The sequence below is a fragment of the Mugil cephalus genome, chromosome 20 (assembly GCF_022458985.1).
Source record: "Mugil cephalus isolate CIBA_MC_2020 chromosome 20, CIBA_Mcephalus_1.1, whole genome shotgun sequence".
NCBI lineage: Eukaryota > Metazoa > Chordata > Actinopteri > Mugiliformes > Mugilidae > Mugil > Mugil cephalus.
Window position 1 is genome coordinate 19,965,971 of NC_061789.1, and position 26,236 is coordinate 19,992,206.

At 42.4% G+C, this 26,236-nt stretch overlaps 1 protein-coding gene across 2 annotated transcripts; it reads left to right on the plus strand.

Moving 5' to 3' along the window:
* The first annotated feature begins 84 nt into the window (after positions 1–84).
* slc1a9 (solute carrier family 1 member 9) lies at positions 85–25,713 on the plus strand. 2 transcript variants are annotated; one of them, XM_047571343.1, is made up of 13 exons: positions 85–225; positions 1,421–3,711; positions 6,295–6,411; positions 13,291–13,449; positions 14,020–14,172; positions 14,929–15,182; positions 17,622–17,727; positions 17,858–17,984; positions 19,607–19,840; positions 20,579–20,773; positions 23,105–23,239; positions 23,394–23,832; positions 24,139–25,713. In XM_047571343.1, exons 4-13 carry the CDS (start codon positions 13,296–13,298, stop codon positions 24,319–24,321), a joined length of 1,980 nt encoding a protein of 659 aa, XP_047427299.1. In that variant the 5' UTR covers positions 85–225; positions 1,421–3,711; positions 6,295–6,411; positions 13,291–13,295; the 3' UTR covers positions 24,322–25,713. The 2 variants fall into 2 exon arrangements, with proteins under 2 accessions (XP_047427299.1, XP_047427301.1); XM_047571345.1 differs by lacking the exons at positions 85–225; positions 1,421–3,711; positions 6,295–6,411 and adding an exon at positions 11,162–11,317.
* Positions 25,714–26,236: the final 523 nt, after the last annotated feature.

The window sequence follows — 26,236 nt, forward strand, 5'->3', positions numbered from 1 at the left end:
TAGCGCGTGTTAGAAACGCCACTTCCGGTTGGGACCTTCAAAATAAAACCGCGGTCCGGGGAGTCCGTATTGAGACGGAACGTTAAAGGCGCACTGACTCTTTTATTTCGAAGACAAAAGCAGCGACTTGTCGCTCAAGCTAATGCTAGCTCGACACAGCGATCCGTGACTCCGGTTTCTCTGGGGGAGCGCAGAGACGACTCGAAGTTTTTTCCCCCTCAGGAGGTCAGTATGAGATAATCAACATTAAACCAGTAACATCTGTGAAAGCAGAGGTACAAAATATAAAACAACCAAAAGGTAAAGTAATGCTGTTATCAGTTACTCGGTTAGCGACATTATGTGTCATTACTCTGCGAGCTAGATTCTAACATTAACGTGCATGACTGAGATATATATATATTTTTAATCTCTCTCTTTTCCCCACTCCTGACACACATTTCTCAAAAAACCCGTGTGATGTATTTCCAACCGAGCTGGCATTGTTCCACCTATTTTGACTTTCTAATGCGTTGGTAACAGTGCAAATGATTACAAATAAGTTGTAGCGTAACTCGTCAACGGTCTGCAGAGAGCGAGGGTGCAACAGGATCCAGTTTGGCACAATCAGACCTGAGGATGCAACCTTGTGTTTTAATGCCAAATCCGAGTCTGCTTTCAGATTGCTTCCTGTTAAGTTGTGCCAGTTTTTTCCCTACGTGCTTACCCTCCGGCTGTTTGGCTTGGTTTGTTTGCAAGTTGTGTTTTACCTGTACTTTCATATTGTATAGACACTGAAATGTGGCGTTTTGCTTCTACATGGTCATTTGGGAAAACAAAAACGTACATTTAGCACAAACAACCCAGGCATAAACCATAAATAGGCCTTTAATGCGTTCATTTAACAGGGTTGGATTTGCTGTTTTGGGGGACATGGGTAGAGCTCAATATGGGCCCCCTAAATCCTAGCCTCAACTTATCTCTCTCCAACCAGCCTCGCATCACCTGTTTAACTTTGTAATTTGGATATCAGCCTTGACAAATCCAGTCTTGTATGAATCACACCTAATCTAATACCCCCTTTTATTTCATGGGAAGTGTTTCACTGACAGAAAGTAACTGCTGTGGACAAAACATTTCGCTCAACGTTCTCAAGCGTCCTGGATCTCATCCAAGATGTCAACAATGACGCTTTTATCATTCATCATAAAGAAAATTGATAGGTGTTTGCGTGCGACAAAATATGTATTGACACTGCTGACGGAGAAACAGTCGTCTTTATTTCAAGTGCTTTTCCAAAATATCTCAGAATTTCGAAGAATACATTTTTCTCATACTACTGATCTTGCATTTTTCCCCCATGTTTATCTGTTGTCACGTGTCCCGAATAGCATTAGTCTTAACTCTTATCAACTTACATTTCCATCCTCAAATGCTGCAGAACTACTTTAAACTGAAAGGATGAGAACGGGAGATGGTGACCGGCTTCCCCATCCACTCGCAAGTCTTCGGGCGAAAGTCGTTGAAGGCCCAGAGGAGACACAATGGAGGCCTATGGAGGACACAGGCTGACAGACAGTTCAACGGGTCCTCGGCGCAGATAAGTCACCCCCATACAGACCAGACGAGGGTTCACTGCTATTGACCCACGAGAACAGCGCGTCCACTGAGCCTCCCCACCTTGAATGGCCTTGTTGAAAAGGAAAGCCATAAATTGGCGGATGAGCAGAAGGGGGGAGACTCTGCCTCCCTCCTCCCCTCCTCCCGCCTCCCGCTTTCTCTCACTCTCTCACATGCTATCTCTTTCTTTCCTTTACCAAGTAGTGGTTTCCATCTCACCAAACCCCTTTCCCCCTGAATGTTTAAAAAGATGAAAGGATAAGGAAAAGAATGGAGACAAAAGAGTGCAGGGTTGTGTTACAACCCTGCCCCTGAGAGACCGTTCATGAAAGAGTTTGGGGATGGGAGAGATAGGGACCGGAGAGGAGACACAGAAAGAGAAGGGGGATAATGAAAAGAGGTTTTTCAAGCCGCTAAAACGGGTCACTTCTGTATAGAGGGGCAGACTAAAGTGCAGTCTTCAGTCAGGGACGGAGACATTTAACACTGTCAATACCCTCTGATGGAAAGGAGCGTTGATATACTTGCACCCATTGACTGATTGCGCAAACACACACACACTCGGCCTGTCTCAACTCTTTCTGTTTGTTCTTCTCCACTTCCAGGAGCAGCAGGAGCACCAGCATTAGGTCCTCAAGAATCATCTGCCAGATCCACTTTACCATTAAAGCCCAATGCAAACACATGCGCCTAACACACATACACTCCTTGGTGTCTGCCTTGCGGCATTTCTCCCTCTTGGCATTTACTGTCAGTCACTCAAAATCCTTGAAACCCTCCCACCATTCTCTCCATTGCCTTCTTTGTCTGAACTTGCCCTGCGTGCACTTAGATATTTTCACCTCAGGCTGCATCAGTGAGAGTACGAGTGAGAGAAAGAAAGAGAGCAAGAGAAAGTTGTTAGCTAAGTGTGGACAGGAGTGATGGCCAAACAAAGATGACGACTTAAGGGGCAGGGACGCGTTGACTCAGGCTCTTGCCCTCTTGCTCTGTCTCTTATACACACACGCACTTCCGACTTGTAAAAGCAACTGCAACCATTTCACACCGAAGAGATTTAGAAGTTTATTTTTAGACATTCATTCACAAAACAAGTTTTGCTTCATACTGTCACACTAATGCATCATGTTAAAGGGTTTCCTAAATCCTTAAGCCATCAAAACCCGCAAGTCACAATGTATGCCGGGCAAACAACGCAACACTGAGGCGGTTTCCTCCTTTGGAGGAGACTTTCCATAAACAACATTTCATGATCCAGACAAGATTTTCGGACGATTAGTAAAGTCCCATGAAAAAAACAAACATATAATTTTTATGGTACAGTGATGACTTGTACACAAGGAACTTGCTACACAATTAGCAACATCTCATGCTGTTTCTCACAACTGTGATTTTAATAGAATAATTTGGTTACAGCCCACACATGATCCATCATTTTCAAATAGTTCTCATTTTTCTATGAGAACAAAGAAACAGAAGTATTTTGTAGTTTCCAAATGTCAGTTTTACTACCTTTGGTTGCTCTGATGAACTCTTTCCCACACGCAAAGGAATCAGTCATCAAATTATTGCTTTTGCAATGGACATCCTCCTTCAGCTGAAACTGGGATCTGAGTGTAATTGGAAGGTAGCTATTATGGCAATTATTGCAAATAGCTGAGCCGAGCTGTCAGGGTGAGGCTGACAGTCCGTGTGTCCACAACAGAGCCACCATGTCAGACCTCAATTACAGATCCTCGACCTCCCCAAGGTACCTGATGTCAGATCTTCATCATCTCCTCTTCCATCTTTACTCACTTTGAATCGGTGTCTTTCTTCTTCTCCACTTGTTTCTCAGTCCTTTTCATTGTTCCTTCCATCATTCGCCTCACCCACTGGACTCCACTTCCTCCTCCTGAAAGCCTCTCTCTGGTGAAAGCTACGATACCACGGCCACCGTTACCACACACACACCCACACACAAACACAGACACACACACGCTGAGGTAAAGCTGCATATGTTTCCAATTTCAGGCGTAATGCTACTTTCTCCGCAATCTGACCCAATTAGCCAGAGCCTCCTGGAAATGCCCCAGTCGCCAGCCATGGTGGCAAAGAGGTAAAGGGTCAAAGGTGAGGTCATTCATGGGGGGGTTAGACTCTCTGATGAATGCGTCATCTCCTGTCTGTCTGCATGTCTGTCTGGCTGGCTTTCAGTCTGTCTTCATCTCTGGCTGTGGAGCCTTAGCTGTCGTCCAACGTCCCCACAGACATATTTGGCACAGGTGTAGGATTGTACAGAAAAAGCTACCCGGGCCTGAAATTAAATTTCACAGCTTACTAAAGGTCAGAGAGGATGGGTGACAGGGTCTGGAGCCAGACCACACGTAAACACACCAACAACACACTGGGGAAAGTATGCACACACACACACATACACATGTCCATACCAACACACTACCCCTCTGACAAACAAACAACACATGCATGCACAAGTCTTTCCTGCATGAAACTGAAATTAGCGTATGGAATGTTCACCTTTGGGAAAACGGTTTGGGAGGGAGAGGGAGTTTGAGCATCAGAGCTGCAAAGCCCTCATTAGGGGAACAGAGGATTTAGTTTGGTAATTCTGTTTAATGCTTAATTAGAAACAGATTTGAATGGGTGCAAAACGCAGACTGGCGCTGCGCTACCTGGCAGTCTGCCCCGTCCCAAGTCTGTCTGTTTAGATTTTGTGCTCTGTTCGTGTAGAAGCTGGATTCTTGTCCGTTTGTGAAATGGCTTCAGACGCCGCATGCACACACTCTGCTCGTCTTGTTTACATCGCATGCGCCTCCGTTCCCTCTCCTCTTACAGCACCTCACTCTTTCTCTCCCCAGATCACCTCTCAATCACTCCTCCTCGCCTCCTTATCTGTCCCTACTCAGTGTCTCGTTACAGGACTCGGTCCACCTAGAGCGGCTACACTTTCATTCACTTGCCGCAGACTCACTGCAGTCTGGATCCCCCCCAGATTAGACATGCAGCCTAAATAGTGAATGATCTATTTACAGTTACGTCTTCCATGTCGCCAGCGCAGTCCACACCTTCCTCTGTTCCTCTGCATTTTTGCACTCATCCACCCCACATGCTTCTCCACATGCCTCACCTCCTCCTCTCCCATAAGCCATGTTTTTGTCCCTTTTCCTGCCAGAGGGAAAAATGTTACACATTGTAAACTTTACTCACTGTCCGACACCCGCAGGATTGGATTTCAGAGGCAGACTTTGTATTTGAACTGCTCTGGCAATTAGTAGAGGATAGACTTACAGCGCACCTACTGCACAATGAAGGCACCAGCCCAGTTGTCCAAGCCCCTGTTCCCATTCTGCCCCTCTCCATCTGTCACTCCTATGGGACTGTGTATGAGACGGTGGGCATGCATTTAAGAGTATGTTTGAATTCCTGTTTGCATGTATATATGCAGACATGTGTCAGTGTATGTTCCGGTCGATGGACTCATCTTAAATCATCCTAGTGCTCGTTAGCAGTATGAAAGTAGTAAATCAGTAGCATTGCTGAATATTAAAAATGGTTTATTCCACACTATATCAGCATGTATTAGTGTATTATTAGCATCTAAACACATTAGTAATAGTAAATAATATGTTAATGTATGTGCTAATACACTGTTTTAATGCAATATATACTGTGTTTAATCTTAAGTATGTACTTTTTGTACTGTATCATAGCTTATTTTCAAGTATTAAAAGTTTAAATGCCAAGGCTGAATGGGTCATTTAAAGCCAAAATTAGAAGTGACCTCCAGTGACATCCAATCAGAGGATTGTTGGTTTATTGTCAAAACTGCAGAATTTTTTTCTTTTCACACGTGAGCTAATATCATGCAAAGGAGCTTTTTCAGTCTTGTTGATTTCAGTATGGCAAGAATGGGGTCATCTCCACCAACCTTAGTTTCATGTATCTGCCATGCCAGCAAGGAAACGCCTGCGCAGGTTTCATACCATACCAAGGAGTGTTTGCTTATTAATGTCTTAAGTCAAGTTGTTATACAACATATTCGACAGATGAGACGTATTGCTCGTAAATCAATCATGACCCCCCCCGCCCCCCACCATAAAGGCCAATGATAGGCATCCAGCTGTCACGACACAGAGCAGCGTCTCCCTGTATGACGAACCTGAAGCTCATCACCCCACTTTTCTCCTAATTCTGTGTATTAATAAAGTGTTGCGATGCATGGAAAAAGCTGGAGCCTTGTATGCGCAGTATGCAGCACCTCCACCCTTGGGCCTCCGTTACACTTTGAGGCCTCACTGACACTGATATGTGTCAAAGTATCCCTTGGAGGGAAGCTACTGTTCCACTCAGTGCAGAGTTATAGCGCCCTCCTGTGGAAGGGAGGGTAATCAGGGACCCACGCACACACGCGCACACACACACACAAATGTCTCCTGAAAGTACCCAACTTCATCCTTGCAAAGTTTTGCATGAAACTATTTTAAATCCTTTTCAAAACTGCGTTATCTGCTATCTTGTATATTCTCAAAAGAAATGTAAATAAAGTCATAAAAAGAGACCTGTGATGGAAAGGAGTTAATGAGACAGAAAGAAAAGAAGGAGGGGAGAAGAGTGAGGGTGAGATGTGGTGGGGTAAGGTGGGGGCGGGGGGGCTCTGAGCACCAAGCTGTTGTATTAATCTGCAAATTTTCTCAGATGACGCAAGAACTGCGACTTTGCTTCACGTCCCCTCTTCATCTCCACATCCCTCCACTCTCCGTGCCTCTCCCCATGCCTCGCTCTTGTCGGATGGAAGACAGCGACATACAGCAGGTAAGCCTGGTCGCTGCCTTGTTGTCAATTTTTCCTGCTCTGCGTGATTCCATTCATTCATCGCTGACACTTGCAGTGAGTTTGCACCATTTGTCACTGCTGACGGGCTTGTTTTGAGTTGCTCTGTGTCTCAGTCATTTGTGGCTATTGTGAATTCATTCACTGCAAGGAGAAATATGCATTTGTGCATTTCATGATTTGAACATGAAATGCTTTTGGTTAAAGACGCTGACAAAGTGGTGGCTTTTACTTTTGGAACATTTGGAACGTGTAATGTCTTATCAGTCATCAGTATCATTTAAAATCGCCTCCGCGAAGAGAAGAGAAGACGATCAGAGAGATTTAAAGCTGGGGTAAGGAGTTTTCAAAAATATGTGTTGCCCAAATGAGGAGGTGTATTTGCTGTATGGAGAGAATGAGCTGTGCGGAATCCAGTCCTGCTGGACTGAGGCGCTATGAAGAGTTTCGTGTCGACAGATCAAAAAAGGAAAAATGAGTAGAAGAAGGAGGACAGGAGAGAAAGGGAGAGTTTAAAAATAGCAGAGCTTTACAAGGGTGAAGAGAGCAGATGTGATAGACAGTCTGTGCTTAAGGAGTTCAAACAACAGATTAATACACTGAGATTATCGTCCGATAGAGGAGAGAGGAGGGGAGGGGAGGGGAGGGGAGGTGTGTGTTTGACATGTGTTCACACACATGCAGAACAAATCATGCACACACACGCTCAAGCTCATATATTGACAAGTCTGACGGCAGCTACTACTTCTCCTTGTTTCCCCCTAGGTCCATGTATGGTTGAAAGGTTTAGTTATATAGTTTAGGATTTACAAATGTCATATTTTATATCATTGTATTTTTTTCGTTTTGATTGCACAAAAAAGAAAAACTACACAGTGTTTTTTTTTTTGTTTGTTTGTTTGTTTGTTTTAGTTTTATTAGCTAATGTCATACACAGTTTTTTTTCCCTGGTTGTGATTTCTGGCTGTAAACACCTCTTTGGTTCATTGGTTCAGTGTTACATGTATAGTCTGTTAATTGATTTCTTGTGCAAATGTTTAATTTATTAATTGTTTTCTCCAAAATGATTAAAGTTTGATGATTAGTGATTTAGACTTTTGGGTCGGTAAAACATTTGAAGATGTGCCATCGTGGTCTGGGAAGTATAAAGTTAGTGAAAGAAATACATGGAGGGATTAGTGACTGATCTTATCTGGCTGCGCCCTCCCCTCTGTTTCCTCTCTACTAGACATCTAATTAATGATAGAACTTTCATTCGCTTATCAGGATTATAAAAAAGCATAAATTATTGTTATTTCAAGTCGATCAAACAAAAAGGCTTTTCTTCTTGTCTGTGTGCATCTGTGTGCCTTTAGGATTTTAGACAGCAAATCTGACATCGTAGATGTGAAATAGAGCTCCGGGAATTTGGGTTGTGCGTTTCGACACTGACACAATAAATGAGTCGAAAAAAAACTATCAAAATAATTAGTTGCAGGTATATATCAATTTAATTGTACAGTGAGAAAGTAAAATACTTCATGTGTCCAGTCTGGCCTCACCTGAGTTCTCAAATGTAAGTGCAGCGTGGCTATGATGTGCTTTACATGGTGTGTTCAATGACTTTTATTAAATCCTGGAGCTTGTTTCAATAAATGCGTTTGACCATTTTTAATATGACTTTTTAAGCCAGCGGGGTGACAGTATAAGGAGATTCTTAAAAATATAATTTTTTCTGACTTTATTCTAAAGTCATGAAGTAAATACCCCACGAGGCTTTAAATCAAGCCGTGCGAGGACGTCTGTTGACCCGTGGCTGGTCCCCTGCTGAGTGCAGTGCTGATCTGATTGACCCTGACCTCTGCCGAGAAGTTCACGTATACAGCGTTTAACTCTCCTGCTGTAGCAATCTAGTAAAGCCATACGCCAGACACGTGTTTGAAGACAGTTGTGCATACGCTGAAGGCATTAGGTGCCACTCTGCTGAGAAGTGCATGGACATGGAGATGTTGTTGTGTTTCTATGTGTGTTAAAGGACATGCAGTGTTTCTGTGCCACAAAAAAGAGAATGAAAAGAATTCCGTATACATTTTTAGAACTCTTATAGTGTAGCTTGTGAAGTGATGTGACAGTTTGGAGAGCAGATCACCTTCACCTTAATATAATATATATATAAGACCTTATTCTCACTGTATTAAACCTCAATATGTAAGACATTTATCTTCAGATGACATATTTCCTACCTGAAAGTTTTCATTGAAACTTTACTATGCTGAGCAAATCAGGAAGTAATGGCTGTCTCCAAATTGCACTACTGTCTATTTCAAACTAAGCCTTTAATGATTAATTCATTATTTGATTTTGATCTCAATTTGATCTCATGGTTTAAGTCAAAGTAAACTGAATAGCTTTCTCTATTTAGGCAGATGATGTCACAGTATTCGTTTGACGTTACATCCTTTTGTGTCTGAACTATCAAATCATTAACAGATTAATCAATTTAGCCTTAACTTTAAATCACGTTTTGATTATGTAGAACAATGAACACAGAAAATGGACAAATTAAATATTTTCCCAAGAGGAATTTTGAAATTTAAACAGTACTACATATTGATACCAACATGAAGCCAAGGTCTTTACATTTTCACATTTTCTTTTATTCCCTAACCATTAATGTTATGCGTAGCGCAGCACTGTAGCGCTGCAGTGATCATCCTCATCTCCCTCTGTTGAACAAGGCTGATGGAGGGGCGGGCCAGGGATTATATCTCGATCCCTTTGCAAAGCTCACACCAAACAATCAACCACTGGAAGTAATCCTCTGAGACACGCAGACACCGGTTCACAAACACACACACACATACAGATGCCTCCTAAACAATATCCCACAATATACATTTGGTAATGAAATACACACATTAACTTTCCTAGAATAACACAGAGCATTTTCTTTGTGTTGTGTTTTGGAAATATAAGCAACTTTAATTAGAATTATTGAAGTTAAAAAGTTAATTTTAAATATTCAGTTTTCCAATGTGTATGTGAAACACGCTCAACAAATCATCTATAAGACGCTGGAAATTTTGCCTGGAAAACACATGAAATCCTGCTGTATGCGTACAGCTGTGTGATCTCTTGAATCAACATCTGTGATTGGCTGGAGACCTGGTTAGATCATTAATCTGAAAGACTATATGTGGATACAAGGATGAGTCTGTGACAACTGGACAGAGACGATTATTGAGGTAGTTATTTTCCTCCGATGGTATGTGCACCTTTTATCAGCAACAGCTTGGGCTCATTTACAGTAATCAAAACCTGCTCTTCTGGGAGATTAACTCATTGTATCATCGCGACCCGTCATCCTGGAAACCATGACGATTAAGAAGATGTGTCATAAGTACATGGCCGCATGTGGAGAATGATTGTGATGGTTGTCACGCACTGCAAGTCACCAGCACACCATCTGATGGACTAGTGGTGTTTATGCTGAGGACCCTTGTCTTCACCCAGTTGCCTTTCTTTAAAAGTCACCTTGAACGTTTTACGGCATGTAAACAGTAGTTCTATTACTGCTGCGTAAACAGGGTGCATTTCTTTGTTTCTTTGCTCGGCTCCCTTTGAAGTTTCTGGCTTTTGTCCTCCTGTGCTTCAAGCTCTCATCATTAGCATGTGTTTCCAAGCTCTCACAAACATTCAGAGGCCTTTTATGTATGGAAGGGGCTCTTGGTCCGCAGCGTACCTGGAAGAGCAGTGATACCTGCGTTATGTTGTGACTTAAACCATTTACTATGGTCTGTCTGACTAAACTGAACCTACTGACTTGAACTTGCTGGATTTTAATTTGTGATGCTGAGCTGTAAATAATACAACAGGTGGACCTTGCTTCTTTCCGTTGCCATTGTTGTCGGAGCGGGTTCTGTTTGTTGAATTTTGTTGAGATCTTTTCTGGCAAGACATGAGAAACTTAAGAAGTCAAATTCAGCCTTACGCCATCGTAAAATAGTTTCTCTTTTCGTTGGCTGAATAGAGCCCACAGCATCTCCCACAAAGAGCCGGTTCCTAGAAGCCAGATACGTTATGTCTTGAGCCACCTCTGACATTTCCTGGAGCAGGAAAATAATCTGTCTGTTGGGGGAAGGAAGACACATTTCAGGTCGTTGAATATGTCCTTACAGCTTATACTCGTCATCGCCGCCCTCCTAGCAGGACACATGCTGTTGCTTCATTATTTCAGGGCCTCTATTTGACCTGCTCAGGGAACAGCGGTTTAATGCTCAGCTTTCACTGGCAGAGGGGATGATAGAAGACCTTATTCTCACTGTATTATTCTTTAACACATGTAACAGGACTTTACATTGGTTTTGCTGTGTGTGTGTTATGGAAAGCTCATGACGTTTGCTCGTATTGAGAAGAACACCTTTAATCCAAGCTTGATCACCTCACAATTTTGAATATTACCTCAGGGTTTCAACTGCATTTTTTGACCCACTGTTGTTTTATCAACATGCAGAGGAGAGGGTCATATCCATCAAAGTCTGGCCACCTCTTTGATGAATGAATGCAGGGGTAAAAAACAACTTTCTCGCTCTCATTCCCTCATATATAAACCCAACAGGCTTGTGGCTGACCGACCAAACAATGTTCAAGCTAAGAATGACATAAGGATTGGAAAGAGGATTTGTGAAGACTGTAACAGTGGAACCCCCTCCCCCTCCCGTTCAAAACGAGGATTATATCTGTGCAACTGAAACATGGCAGGACATTCTCCGCCCCCAAAACATGCCATTTCAGATCACACTGGCAATCTGAATTAGTGTTTGGAATATTTTGCAGAAGCGAAAAATATAATGCTGCAAGGAGCATGGGATGAGATAATGGAGGTGAAAATCTGAGAGCAGATAGACCGGTAGGTAACATTTTTTGTGCCTTGTCTACTGCGCTTTCTGGTGAATGTGTTTGACTGTACATGTAGTGCTGCAGAAAATGCCATCCGCTAAGATTGATTATAATCATGTCTGATTGCAATTGTCTCACTGAGTCAGACTGTTTGTAAATGTGACATTCATACTTCTGACAAGGATTTGGCGCAACTGCGCTGCTCTCCAGATGTGTTTATATAGGATTAATGTTTAGAGATTGTGGAGGTGGGATCTCAGAAATTTCTCAGTTGAGTAGAGATGTGTAGTGTTATTGGTTTGCGGACACATTCTTACTCGTTGACTGTTTCTTTGTGTTGATGGTGCTGCCTTTTCCTTGGAGGGAGTTTTCTTCCAAAAATAATCCTCCTGATTCACAAGAGCTAAAATAAACTTTGAGTGACAATGAAATAATACAGTCATCAACAATTGCAGTCACCGTTTTGTTTATTCAAAGTAAGAATATGGTTTTAGGGACATTTAAATGATCAGAACGTGTTAATGCACTCTGACAGCAACCATGTGTTTTCAGTCTAAACTAAATAATATATATCATTTTCCACGTTTAGCTGCACAATTTATGACCATTAATTCTGTTAAATTGAGTATCAATACAAATCTTACCTGAATTTTATGTGTATCATATGAGCAACACTATCAGTCCACATTTCTAGTCTCTATTGGATGGATGATATATCCGTTAGCACCACCACGACATGCTGAAACCTTTTATTAAGCTATCTAAAGCTGTAGTAATAACTATCCAGTTAATTACTGATTATGATTTTGTACTGATGTCCATGGTGCATAGAGATAATATACTGATAACTTTGGTGGCCTGGTCACTCTCACTAAACATTTGTGAGATGCAAACTGATTTACAGATTCTCCCAATTGCTCTTGCATCACCATGCAGGTGACACCTGGGGTTCTGAGTTAAATATTTTAACAACTTCACAGATGGAAATTTGGCACATGGTCATCAGATCAAATTTCACGTGGTCAAATCACAATTTCATTCTGTCTGATGCTTTGGTTTATGATCTAATACTGATCAACCTCAGCTGTTTAGTGCCAGTTAGCAATTGCTAGGATGCGAACACGCTTAACTTAAATTGTAAACGTTGTATTCATCACTAAAGCCATCATTACATTTGTCATTATGAGAATGGTAATATCCTGATGTTTGCATTCTTCTCGCCACTGTTCCCAAGCACAGTCTTATAGAACTGCTAAGATCTTAAATGACCTTTGTAAATGTGCTTTTCCAGAAAGTCAGTACGTCAATATGTTTATTAAAACAATAGTACAATACAAACAGTACTAAATATCAACAAAATTAAGGCCAGAGCAAGTGACATCACAACACATAGATACCAGGTTTGTGCGATTATGTCTTGCCAAGTATAAAAGAGTGACTTTGCTCTTTAAGAATGGATTTAGTCAGAGTCTGGTGAAGCCAGTGTCCAGGCCCAAAAAGGTCAGAGCAAGTCGTACAGCCAGGGGTCAGAGCCTATCGCTCCTTGCTGACTCATTCTTAACCACATCATCAGCTAAATCTGTGCCTCTGCCAGTGACTTCACATTGTGCTGCATTTAGATTTTCCATTTAGACGATAATGCACAGATTACATATTCTGAGTTGTATCTTTGTGTTCTGTGTAGCCAGTTGTCTTTGGGTTGCCCGCAGTCATGTGTATTTACCTCCCTTGGGGATGTAAACCCAATACTCAAAGGACATCCCTGTTGTGTGAGCCATAGGTTCCCCTACTTGTTTGTAATCTCCCCTTAAAAGCTCATTTATACAATATTTTGTATAAATTGTATAGGTTTATCTAGTATATAGCAAAAACTAATGCCATATACATCAACATTAATGGTCTCGCAGGAAAATCTGATGGTTGTCTTCAGCATGATGTAGGTATTTACCAGATATAAATCCATCTCTCCTACTGTCTTTGCAGGCAGGATGACAAATCAGCCGACAACCAACCAGTCCAACACAAACAAGGAGAAGGGGAAAGAAGAAAACACACGAGATGACAACACAGAGCTTGCATACAAAGATGCTGGCCACTGCAGCCGCAACACCCACAACTTGCTTCTGGGACTCACTGTTATGGGTATGCATGGACAAAAGAGCTTGAGCCTAGAGCTACGTCCCTTTGACGAATACCATACATGTTTTACGGGCTGATTTCAGTTTGTGCTCAGGTTTATTATTGGAAAGTAGCATTTGTGCCACATCTAATATTAGTACACTCAGAGCTAGATGTACAGATTCCACACATGCTTTCCCATTAGACATCTTGAGTTTGTTGTTTTCTTTTATCTGCCTCTGTAAACACTTCGGTATGTTTCTCCATCACTGTCTTCTTTGTCCAGCAGAAAGCCCTGCAAATCTAGAAGTGTGTTATTTTTGTCTGTAATTTGTCACCCAGATTTTAACCCTGATATGACCCCGTTTACATTACACAGTAGATGGCCCTCATTAGTCAGAGATCTCTTACATGTCAGATGAAAGAAGGTCAAAGAAGAAGGTTCAAAGAAGGTCAGGGAGTCTGACTAAAATACTGTAAATTGTATCAACATAGAGTATGATTTCTGAGAACGCTAATACCACTCCAGGGATTAAAAACACAATCGGTTGCAGAAAAGACGCAGAATATTTAATATGTTGTTGGTCTCTTTAGGTGTTGTTATGGGAACATTGTTTGGGATGCTGCTACGGTACATGAAGGTGACAGACAGCTCCGCCCTCACTATGGTGTCCTTTCCAGGAGACATCCTCATGAGGATGCTGAAGATGCTCATCCTGCCTCTAATCATCTCCAGCCTTATCACAGGTGTGCCACATATTTTAAGTGTGTTCCAGTCGGGCAAATACATTTTCTTTACAGAATAAAAATGGGTACACAGTTATCTATTAGTTTTACACAATGTGTGTTATCTCCACAAATATTAAGTTGAAAGATAGTTTGGGGCGTACAGTCATGGCCTTCAGAAGATGAACCCTAATGTCTTTGTTGCTACCGCGACTTTTCCTGTTCAAGAAATTAAGAAATTGCCATCACTTAATATTAGTATGTTACCATGTTAGCTGTAGAAGGTATTTATCTTAAAATACCATTTGTTATGGCAAATGTCCTGTTAAGTGTGATAGCAATTAAAGATGATCTTTTTAGATTGCATGCTAAATGCTAAGATATTATTTGACAGTAACAATAAACTATACAACAGTTGTCAACCTGCTCAGGGTACTCAAGTTAAAATTGACATTGCAGTCACAGTGCATGCTAACAGTGTAGCTAACATGTTACTGTGCTAGGAAAACAATGTTACATATCAAATATATGGTCAAATATTATATTTACACACTAAGTGTAGGCAAGTTCATTCTCAATATGAAAAGAATGTAATGGTTCGGAGCATAAAAGCCGGATGACGATGCCTCTGAAAATTCGGAACCATACCATACCTAACTAAGGGAACTGGGGAAGAACAAAGGGACATAGGCAATGGCAGTAAAATATGTAGTATGTGGTATTCTCTCTGTTGGCATGTACATTTAGTGTTTGAAATCTGTCATCTGTTTGGTTCAGGGCTAGCTGGTCTAGACGCCCGCTCCAGTGGCAGGATGGGTACCAGAGCCATGGTGTACTACATGTCCACCACTGTTATTGCTGCCATCCTCGGGGTCATCCTGGTGTTATCAATCCACCCGGGCAACCCCAAACTGAGGGGAGGCAATGCTGGCTCAGTGGCCAAGAACCAGGAGGTCAGCAGTTTGGACGCCTTCCTCGACTTGATTAGAAATCTCTTCCCGGAGAACCTGGTGCAGGCCTGTTTCCAACAGGTATCGTCTACATCTGTATCACATCTACAGTGCTGTTTCATTACTGTGGCTTTTCACTTGTGCCCAGCATAGGGTTACACACATCAAATACTGACATAAAAAGCACAGAATAAGGGTCCACAAGGACAAGTCACTTAGCCAGTGCTTTTGCTTTTAATGAGAATGACTCATCCACTGGTTATTCCTTTCCACTTGCAACAAGATCTCTCATAAAATCCCATGTCTGGAATGCCCTCCAACAGTAAGCCTTATCACTCTAGCCACAATAACTACCACACGGTTTATGTTCAGGCCTGTAATTTTCCAATCACTTGCCTTTTGTGTTATATCTCTTTAGATTTCAAAACAGTAGTGAGATGAAGCATTAATTACTCCTTGATTAGGCTCTTGCTGGTAGAGGTTACTTCATGTTGGTGAGTTACAAGCAAAATAAAATAAAGGGTGTGAGCTGCTACACTAGAGCTAAAGCTAATACCAGCTATCCAATGGAAATGAGGTCACCAAATGCCAACAGTCCTTGTCCAAATTATATTATTGAAACGTTGCATAACATATTGAAAAATCCTGTTTGTGTTCTAAGCCATTGTTGAGGCACAAGCATGTCTGTAAAAGGTATCACTGTGCAGAGAGTTGTTAATGATTCTCTAGAGAGGCCAGTTGTCCTCCATCTTCGTGCACCATGTTTTCTTCACGTGTCAACAGGCCTAACTTGAAGCGTGATTTGAGTGAAAGGCCAAGGCTCCTGAAAGTGTAACTTTTCAATAATTGTCTAGATAGCACTGTACAGCTGAAACAGTGGAACGATTAGAAAGAAAATAAAGACATTAGGAAAAGGACCAGATAGAGACATTAAATAGTGATTTCAAACTGTTATTTGTCATGTCATTGTAATTTGAACATGTTTGCTGTTTTAAGATATTTTAAATTAGGCTTAAAAAATGTGATGTGGATTTAACTAAGCATGTGGGTACGAGCGTCTTATTGGTTAATTACTGCATGGGTGATTATCCTTCAGCTGGTAACAAGTTATTTAGCCCTAACTGATGGAATGAGTAGCTTTTCGTTTCTTAAACAACTGTTTTAAGACACATCCCATACTCATGAAAAAGATGTTAGGGTCAAAGGGTCTAATCATGCTTCATGCATCAAGAGAAAACATCTAAGGAGATTGAAGCAGAAACTACTAAAACTGAGTTAAGAAACACAACAGCAGAACTCAGGGCTATGTTTAAAAGTGAAAGTTTTCCACACGTACAATGTGAGGGGAACTCAAAGGATTGGGACTGAACAGCTGTGTAGCCTTAAGAAAACCACTAATCTGTGAGGCTAAGTGGAAAAAACACTTCAATATTCTCGAGAGCATAAAGATTGCGATGGAGCAATGGAAGAAGGTCATGTGGTCTGATGAGTCCAGATTTACCCTGTTCCAGAGTGATGGGGCATCAGGGTAAGAATCTGCAGTTGCTCAGGTCCAAAGAATGAGGTCAGCTGACTACCTGAATATACAGAATGACCAGGTCATTCCATCAATGGATTTTTTCTTTCCTGATGACTTTGCTAGCATTCATGAGGCTCAAATACGAAAGAATGGTTCAGGGAGCATGAGACACCATTTTCACACATGGATTGACCACCACAGAATATAGAAGCTTATTGAAACAATGCTACAGTGAATGCTGCTGTAATCAAAGCTCATTTTGACTCATTTTCTTTTGGTGGCAACATTTTCTTTTGGCCAGCCAGTGTGTGTTCAGTGACTATGTTCGAGATGTTAGAACACAGCCTAATGCTGCAAAAGGTGTGGCTTTGGTAAACCTGATTGAGAAAAACAGTAAAAACAATGCAGTTATAATTTTATGGTAATGGCCAGGTAGTCAAATAATAATAATCCGAGTGTTTTGAAAACAGTTGCCTCATCTTGTGTGTGTGTCTGAATGATTAGAAGTAGTTGTGTGTGTTTGACTTGACCTTGTATTATGGCTAATCTCTTAACATCTGCAATGCCACATCCTTATTTACCACAGTAAAGCATCTGCTCGTGAACATGGAGCGCTACCGAGCCCTGTTTTGTTCCTTTTTTTTTTTTTTCTTTCTTAACATGTCCCTCGTTTCTGTCTTCGTCTCTGTTTTATGGCTTCTTTTGTTTGTACTCATCAGGGATTCATCAAAGTCACAAACGACATAACTGCTTTTGCAGGAAGGGATCGTCCTTCCCCTTTCAACCTTTTTTTAGCTCTCCCTTCTTTCCTTTTGTTGTCTTAATGTGAGAATCTCTCATGCTGTGTTTGGACTTTTCTTTAAACACAAACCAGAGTTCATTGTGCAGCTGGCACACACAATAGGAGTTATAAAATCTTGGTTGTGCCATGTGGAACGTTGTGTGAAGCACGCCAGCCCAAACTTCTGATCAGTCTGTGCGTCATTTTGTGCTCCTTTTAGGTTCAGACAGTGCTGAAAAAAGTACCAGTTGCAGCGCCAAACCAAACCGAGCCCCTGTTAGTGAACAGAAAAAAACTGGAATACAAATGGGGCATGAATGTCTTAGGTGAGTGAACGACAGCGCGCATATTGCATCGTTTGCTGTTCAGTTGGAGTTTTGTGTTGCCCACATTTAATTGCTCACTTTTACTCCACTGCCTGTTTCTGCTGCCATCCGGATTCGTGTCTTCGCTAAGGCTTGATCGGTTTCTTCATCACCTTCGGGATCTGCATGGGAAGGATGGGCGAGAGGGGCAAGATCATGTGTGACTTCTTCAACGTCCTCAATGAAATTATCATGACAATGGTTTCCATGATCATGTGGTCAGTGTCTTGTATTTGTGTTTGTGTGCGCCTACGTGTGTTTGCAAGCATGCACATATGTCTCTGTTTTTGCTCTTGCTGGCCAAGGGCTGCATTGCTTTGACATTCTGGAGATACCACACACAGAGGTCAGTGACAGTGATTGATAATGTAGAGACTGCGTACATGACACACATTGTGGGAACTAGCCACAGGGTCAGACAGCGAGGGCTGCAAACGAACGAAATAAGGAGGAAGTGGGAGAAAGTGTGTTAGTGAAGGACAAGGACAGATGGAAAGACTGAGAGAGGGTTTCCCTGGGACATGCTGGAGTCTGTGGTATGCTGGGGAGTAGCAGGAGCCGGGGACGGAACAATGTTGTAGGCTCCCAGGGGAGTCAGGGTGGAAGATCTCCAAAATGTAATGGATCCACCGACAGTAAAGGAGTCGCTTGGCAGAAGAGCAGAAAACAGATGCGGGCAGGATGGACGTGGAAAGATGCGTGTGAGAGCTTGCTTTCAGAGAGTTCACGCCTTGAGGCTTCGCAGGACCCCAGCTAGTGCAGAGAGCAGTGGCACTCAGAGCAGGGACGGGAAAGGAAGGGGGGAAGTTGGAAGAGAAACAGCAGGATGCTTGTCTTGCAGCTCTCCTAGGCCATCTACATGTGCAGCTGGACACCAAAGGAATTGTGTCCTTGTTCGTTTCACTCAGTATAAACAGATTACTCACGGGCCTATGGAGCTAGCCAAACACAGGGTCCAGTGTATACAAAAACACGTATCATACAAGGAGCACATCCATCAAATCTTACACACGGCATACTTTACCAAACAACTGTCAGTGTATGCCAGCGTCGGGGTCCAGCACACAGCTGACCTGGGAGAGAAGGCCGCGGTCGTGACGCGACCTGCTTTGACTCGGGCGAGGAAAGCCTTACAGGGAAATTCAATTCATATGTTCCAATACAACAGTCTCTGTATTCATGAGGAGGAACAACTGCGCTCCAAAGCTGGAAACCAGAAATCCGAGGATGCGTCACACTCGCTTATAGAAAAAAGTGCTCCATTGACGGTGACTAAAGATTACGTTTTGTCAGAAAATGTTGACATTTAACAATACACACATACATATATATGTATGTATATATATTTTTTTTATTATAATAATATACATTTTGTAGGATAGTGATGAGTTTAGGTTAAACCATATGAATTATGAAGACTTGAATGTTTTAATTCAAGTATTAAAACACAATGGTGAGTGACATACAAAGGACATATAGAAAGACAGTCTATAATTTATAATATATCAGTAATAGTACTATAATGATATAATAAGCAGAGGAGAAGGGGTAGGAAAATATATAAGTATACACTTCTTTCTACTCCCTTTTGAACATGTATGATTTAATTTGCATCGGTTAAGAGAAGTTTTGTTTTTTTGATGTTTTTTTTTTGTTTTTCTCTCATTGTATACTTCTTTTCTTTTTTTTTATCCTACTGTGATTTATTGTTGTTTTTGTTTTTTTTTATTGGATTTTACATGTTCGAAATAAAATTCTCAAATTAAATCAAATCAAAAATGAAACAAGTGATCTCTTTGAAATGATTTCAGCTGTGACATTTGATCCTCTCTCTGCTCAGGTACTCTCCTGTTGGCATTGCTTCTCTGATTGCGGGGAAGATTGCAGCTATCGGAGACCTGGAGGTGGTAGCACGGCAGCTGGGCATGTACATGGTGACCGTCATGGTGGGTCTGGCCATCCACGGTGGCTTAATCCTACCTGCTATATTCTTTGCTATCACCAGAAAAAGCCCCCTTGCTTTCTACTCTGGAATCTTCCAGGCGTGGATCACAGCTTTAGGCACTGCTAGCAGGTATGACAGCCTTCAGGAAGATGATTTGTGTCCGTTTGGCCATGTGTTAACATATGCGTGTCACATGTTTCTTTTACAACATCCATTCCCCCGGGCAGCTGCTGTGGTTGCTGTGATTGATCGGAGTAGCCTGCCACTCGCTATCGGCTATTTGGATCAAATCTGAAAGGCAAACTTCTCAATTTATGCAACTGAACTGGAAAACCACGGCAGCAGAGCCGAATAAATGTGTGTGAGTGCAGGGTATCATAGACAAGTCCATGTCAGACAGATCCTGTGTTGTTGATGTCTAAGCCTTCGGATTAGTTGTCATCAGCCTAACTGGCCCTCCTCTACCCTGCCTGGCTCGGCCTGGCTCGGCCTGCCTGGGATTCAGCCCCGCCGCTGAAACCAACTGTCATTTTGGCACATTACTGAGGCTTTAGTGAATATGGGTAATCCTATCAACGTTTTCTCTAATTATATTGTGACCCTAGCTTACCCGGGCCAGGAATCAAATTCCTTTTAATTCACATGTTGGAGGATTGAAACAGTGGCCTACACCAGCTGTCAGGAGGAGGCTGTCAGACGAATCAAATTTCTACTGCCTTTTTTTTTTCTTTTTACCCTGACTTTACCCCCTCACCTTCCTCCTCACCTGTGCCCATTTTCTGTCCTCCAACACACACTTTGGTCCTTTGTACATCTGCGCCTTTTTTTTCCTAACCCTCCACCTTGTGGGGCTTTTTTTTTTTCCAGTGCAGGGACGTTGCCAGTCACCTTCCGCTGTCTGGAGGAAAATCTGAAGATTGATAAACGTGTGACTCGCTTCGTGCTGCCAATAGGAGCCACCATTAACATGGACGGCACGGCGCTGTACGAAGCTGTGGCAGCCATCTTTATCGCCCAGATGAATGACATAACCCTGGATGGTGGACAGATTATCACTGTCAGGTAAAGCACGTGGTTGGGCCTGTCTCCCGCTGTGGAACTTGATCACTTGACAGTGAGTTTCCTGTTTTCACAGCCGCAGTGATTTTAAGCCGCCACTTTACTCCCACTCACCACATCCATGCAGATTCAGCGTGCTGTGTTTGACAATTCGTGAAACCAACAACCCAACATTTACACCCTCTTCACAACATGTTTGGGCAACTATGCTTTCAGCTCTCTTTAATCACTATTCACAATTTCAGTGGTAGTTGCATTTACAGCGTTGTGCAACAGTATGATTATGTTTTAAACAAACATCATGCCTGACACTTTAACTTACTGCTGGCTTTTCATCTCAAATATAAATCTGTCTATTTGGAGCCACATTAGAACCATTTCATTTTTTATCGCTTTTTGCACAAAGCTTTTGGCATGCCCAGCGCCAAGTACAATTGGCCGTAAACTTACGGTTCCAGGAAGCATTTCAGATGCAAGCAACAAAGTACACACTGCAACATTTTTACTGCACAGGTAAAAAAAACTTCTCTCCCTACATTTACTTACGCACAAAAAGAATAATAATCTTCCACCGTGAAGCCTGTTGTAGCCTCTTTTGTTTTACAACAGAAGAGTAAAACTTTTGACTTTACATAACAAGAGCATCAGAATTGATCACGGAATAGAACAGACAGCCCTTACTGCTAATGTATATGTGGAGCTTTACAGTGCAAATAAAGTAAAGCTATTAAAAGATGCATAAAACATTTCCCATAAAGTATTTACTCAATGCGTACACGTTCATATCTGAATTGGTGGTGCTTAGTGGGCTAACAACAAAACTACAAATTGGGCCTTTTTTGTCATTAGCCACTGCAAAACAGCACTGATTTCCATCTCCTGTTTGTATTGTTCCGAGAGGTCAATCCCCTTGCGATCCAGTTTTCCAATTTTCAAATTCAGCAACAGAACCTCTCATTAAATCTAAATTCTGTCCAACTCCAAGCTGCACAAATAGACATTTCACACAAAGTAAGGCACATCATTGCGATATATAGAAATGAACAGCAGACTTAAACTCTGAAATGAATGCAGAGAGGAAGTAATGAGATTTTCTTTTCATTTTTGAGGTTTTGGCCAAACATTTAACTCTGATTGGAACCAGTCTGCTTGGATGACACTCAGCTTGTTGTGGCCGCGGGATGCAAACAAGGCTCAGCACTTTGAAGCTGTGTATTGTATGTCTTTCATCAGCAGCTGTTTACCACCAAATTCCTAAATCTGATTTCCAGAAACGCTCTGAATGGCTGTTGGATCACGTGTGATGAAACTGTTCTCAGATCAGATTCATATGTGGTGTGTAAATCTCTTGGACCACTTAATCTCACATTTTCAGTTGGGTGATCATCAGTGCTGAGTGTTGTCAACAACAATTGAAATGCCACACAGAGCTCTGCGTTGAGATGAATTTCTCTAATTGCAGACATGTCATGACGAGTCACGTTAAGAATTTAAGCTTTACGTCAGCGTGCGTGTTTTATTGTGAACAAAAGGACTGCATCCTTAATGTTCCTTAGACGGTCCTTCTGTGTTGCATGTATGATGGGGCCAAATAGACACATCAACACCAGCTTGTTTGCCAGCTTTGAAATGAGGCCACACTCTGCGCAGATCTGCATGAAGTGAGACACAGTAACGCTTTTCATTTGGTTTATGTTGAATACATCACTAAAACTCACATGTATTCACAAAGATGTGTAAGCAGTTTTCCCCCAAATCTAGAGCAAGCCTCTCTGCACTCTTAAGTAGTATCCAGCATCTTTTAGGGCCCTTTTACTTCAACTTAATGAGGCTCATTGGCAGCCATGTGACTGACTAAGCATGCTGAACCTGCGGTGAATGCACTCATGTGTGTTGGCTGGTTGGCCATCCAGCCTTGTGAATCAGTGATTTCCACTGTTAACTGTGGTTTCACCGCCGCTTTTGTTGGTGTTATCACAGTCTGACATCGCAGTGGTCTGTTAAATGTGGTCCTCTGACAGAAACGTTCACTTTTTGATGAAGCGATTCTTTGTGTACTTTTATGTCAGTGTGCAGGAAATTATGAGATGAGTTGGCTGCTTTTGCTCCACGCTTTGACACGCAACTCCTTTTACAATTTTGCAGCAGCTGTGCAAAGATTAAATTTAACTTTATGGTGCAGATTAAACTTTTTTATAGTACATATTATTTGAGGATAATTTCTTGTCCAGAGACGGAATGCCTGTTTTCCCATTAAGGATTTGCTCTACCAACTTTTTACTGTATCATTCATGATTAAAGCCATTTTCACCATCTTCAGTCTTTTCTCTCCAGCATGACTGCCACCCTGGCCAGTGTTGGAGCTGCTAGTATTCCCAGTGCTGGACTGGTGACCATGCTGCTGATCCTGACTGCCGTCGGCCTGCCCACCCAGGACATCAGCCTGCTGATTGCTGTCGACTGGCTGCTGTGAGTCAGGTGTCTGTTGAGCAGGGAATCAGAAACCACTGCTCCGCAATTCACGTTAGGGCAGCCGCACTCTTGACTGCAACATTTGTTTGAGGGGTTGTCACTAAACCCTCGTCATTTCACTCACTGACACTGATACTGTTTGTCCACCCAGGGACAGAATGCGCACCTCCATCAACGTGGTGGGCGACTCATTTGGTGCTGGGATCGTGGATCACCTGTCTAAGGTGGAGCTCAATGCACTCGACGCGGCCGAAATGCAAATCATTCCTCCAGACGACGAGCTCGATTTCATCCCCCCGCCGCCCATCCTCACAGAGATGGATCTGGTCGACCCTCTCAAACCCCCTGAGCTGCCCCCTCGCTCACCTCGCCCACCCAAACAAAACCACCACGGGCCCGTTTTCTCCCAGACCCAGTCTGCCGCTTACTCACCGTCCCGCTCTGTCCGATCTCCGTCACCCCGCTCCATACGCTCTCCCTCTCCGCGCTCCGTCTGCTCCCATTCCCCTCGGCCTTACCGTGCTCATTCACCACGCCTCCTCCGCAGGATGGAGCAGGGCTACTGCGCCCTGCCCAGCCATGACAACCAGGTATCTAACCCCCACTGATCCTTCTGGTACTCTAATATAATGTTTCTCTGTGACACAGCTTTATTTTCATTTTTAGCATTGCATATATGGATAACAGGATAATACAGTAGACCTCTAAATTATCCACATAGCCTTAGAGTTTCTTGATATTCCCTTTTCTCAGATATGCGACTAAATTATAAAGTTTTGCGTGGCGTAAAATTAAAAAAGTAAAATTGACATACTTTCCACTATGTGAACTGAATTTAGATTCTGGTATGTGTTGGCTCAGACTACATGACGTTTTTCCTGTTGTTGCCCTTTCAGATTCCCACACTGCCTCGGGCCTACAGAGAAAGAGACAGGGAGCGCGAGCGACTGAGGCGGGAGAGCGAAACTGAGGAGGAAGATGAGAGAGAGCGGGTTTTGGGTGACGTGAGCGACGGCGAGGAGAGCGACGACACTGCCTATGACCGGAGGCACGCCCTACCGCCAGGAGAGCTGCCGTGATTTGATTTGTTCAATGCTTCACGGCAGAATTTCTCCTCCTCACTGAAGATTCCAGCGGAGGGTCCACATCAGATTTCAGGCTGGCTAGATTTCTAGTTTTTGACTAATGAGTGAGCTTAAAGAGTTTTAATATGCATAGATCTTTAAATTACATCCTGTAACGTTCCTGAGAAAGGCCCCTTAAAACAGCCGTTTCAGTGCTGAAGCTAGCTGGAACAGCTGCTTTTCTTAACTGCTACCTTGATTAATAGTTCCCATATTTGAACCAAACCAAACCTAAGATTCTCCTAAAGTCCTGATCTTCCTTGAATTTGACTGTTACCAGAGAACTGTGAGTCTGCTCTCAATCACAAAAGTATGTTGGTGTTCATACCAGCCTTTTAACGCACAACCATATGTTACAGTTTTCCTTTGCTCAACTCCTTCTCTTCCCATTTTACTTTCTTGGGAGGATGTTTTTTTTTTTGTTTTTAAAATTACAGGAATAGTACAACATTTTGAAAAAGTACCTACCTCCTTGAAGAGACGACTAAATAGTTTACTCTGACGTCTTGGCAGTAGACATTAACTTGAGCCAGCAGTAAAGCAACACAAAGAGTGGAAACTAGAGAACACAACTGGCCTGGCTCTTTCCAAAGCCGAGGAAGCACCCTACAACGCACAAATTATTGTTTAATATATGTAAAAGTGAGATACATACTTTAACAGGAGGATCGTTGTTTGAATATTTATTATTCATTAGTTTCGAGGCCAATATTGGTCCCAGCTAAGAAACGGTCCTGGGCGAAGGCCATAATGTCAACAAAGCGAAACACTTTTCTACACTGACGTTTGTGTACGGGTCAATAACACACCTCCAGACAGAGCCAAGTAAGCTGTTTGCCCCTTTGTCAGGTGTTTATGTGAAGCTAAGCTCCTTCTTTTTTTCAGAATGATGAACTATTGCTTTAAATGACCTCAAGACTACCAACAATAAATGTAAGTGCATGAACCAGCAGACATTATTTTTATACGGTTCTCTACCATTCCTGGTGCTCTTCTCTCCTCATTTTCCCTAACAGCCTTCACTGTTGATGTTAATATTGTCAATATAACGTTTGGTTTGTATTCACTTGTTGTGCTCTGGTGTAAAATGTTGGATGAGTTCAAGGCAAGATGCTGTTTTAATTTTGTTGTATGTTTAAATTTACTAGTTAATTTTCTCTCATTTTAACGTCTTAATTGCTGTAAAATAACGTATTCAGTCTCCCCCGTCCTCTGCTGAATGGCCTTTCATTCCAAATTTAAATTCATCAACTGCCTCCCTACATCCTCAAGTCTTAATTCAGACTCACAGGTCCAGGTTGTGTCTATATTTTATGTAATAAACTCTTAGAGATTTATTTAAAGTAACCCCATTTCTTCTCATCTTTTTTTTTTTTTTCTCTGCTGCTTAAGTAACTTACACAATCTGTGGAAGGATTTGCAGTCGAAAGGGGACACGCGTCAGTGTTCGCTCACCAGAGACACTGGAGAAATCTCGCAGACAAAGATATTACTGGATGGAGAAAGTTGCAACAGACACACAAACAAAATGCGCACAGTACACACGAGGCTGCACGTACACACTGATGAGACAAAGACAGAGATACAAACACAGTTAATCCTCTCAAAGAAGAGTTAGAGAAGGGTGAGGCAGGAGAGAGTGGTGGATGGGAGAGGAATCGGGGTGGGCGGCAGATGGCCAGAGCAACGTCAATCCTTTTCATTCTTCCCAGACAGCATAAGGGCACCGTGGGTAATTGCGAGCGGGGCTGACGTTAGATTCGGCTCCCTGCACGTCACAGAGGAGAGCTGAGCGAGGCAGAGCAGAAAGGTGACGCGCTGCAGCTCAGCGCTCTGCAGAAAACCTCACACTTAAGGTTTTTAAATCCAC

Excerpts from the sequence above, each read along its gene's own strand:
- slc1a9 (XM_047571343.1), top strand. The coding sequence starts at position 13,296 with ATGACAAATCAGCCGACAACCAACCAGTCCAACACAAACAAGGAGAAG. Across the intron at positions 13,450-14,019 it reads TCTGGGACTCACTGTTATGG|GTGTTGTTATGGGAACATTG; the intron begins GTATGCATGGAC and ends TGGTCTCTTTAG. Across the intron at positions 14,173-14,928 it reads CATCTCCAGCCTTATCACAG|GGCTAGCTGGTCTAGACGCC; the intron begins GTGTGCCACATA and ends TGTTTGGTTCAG.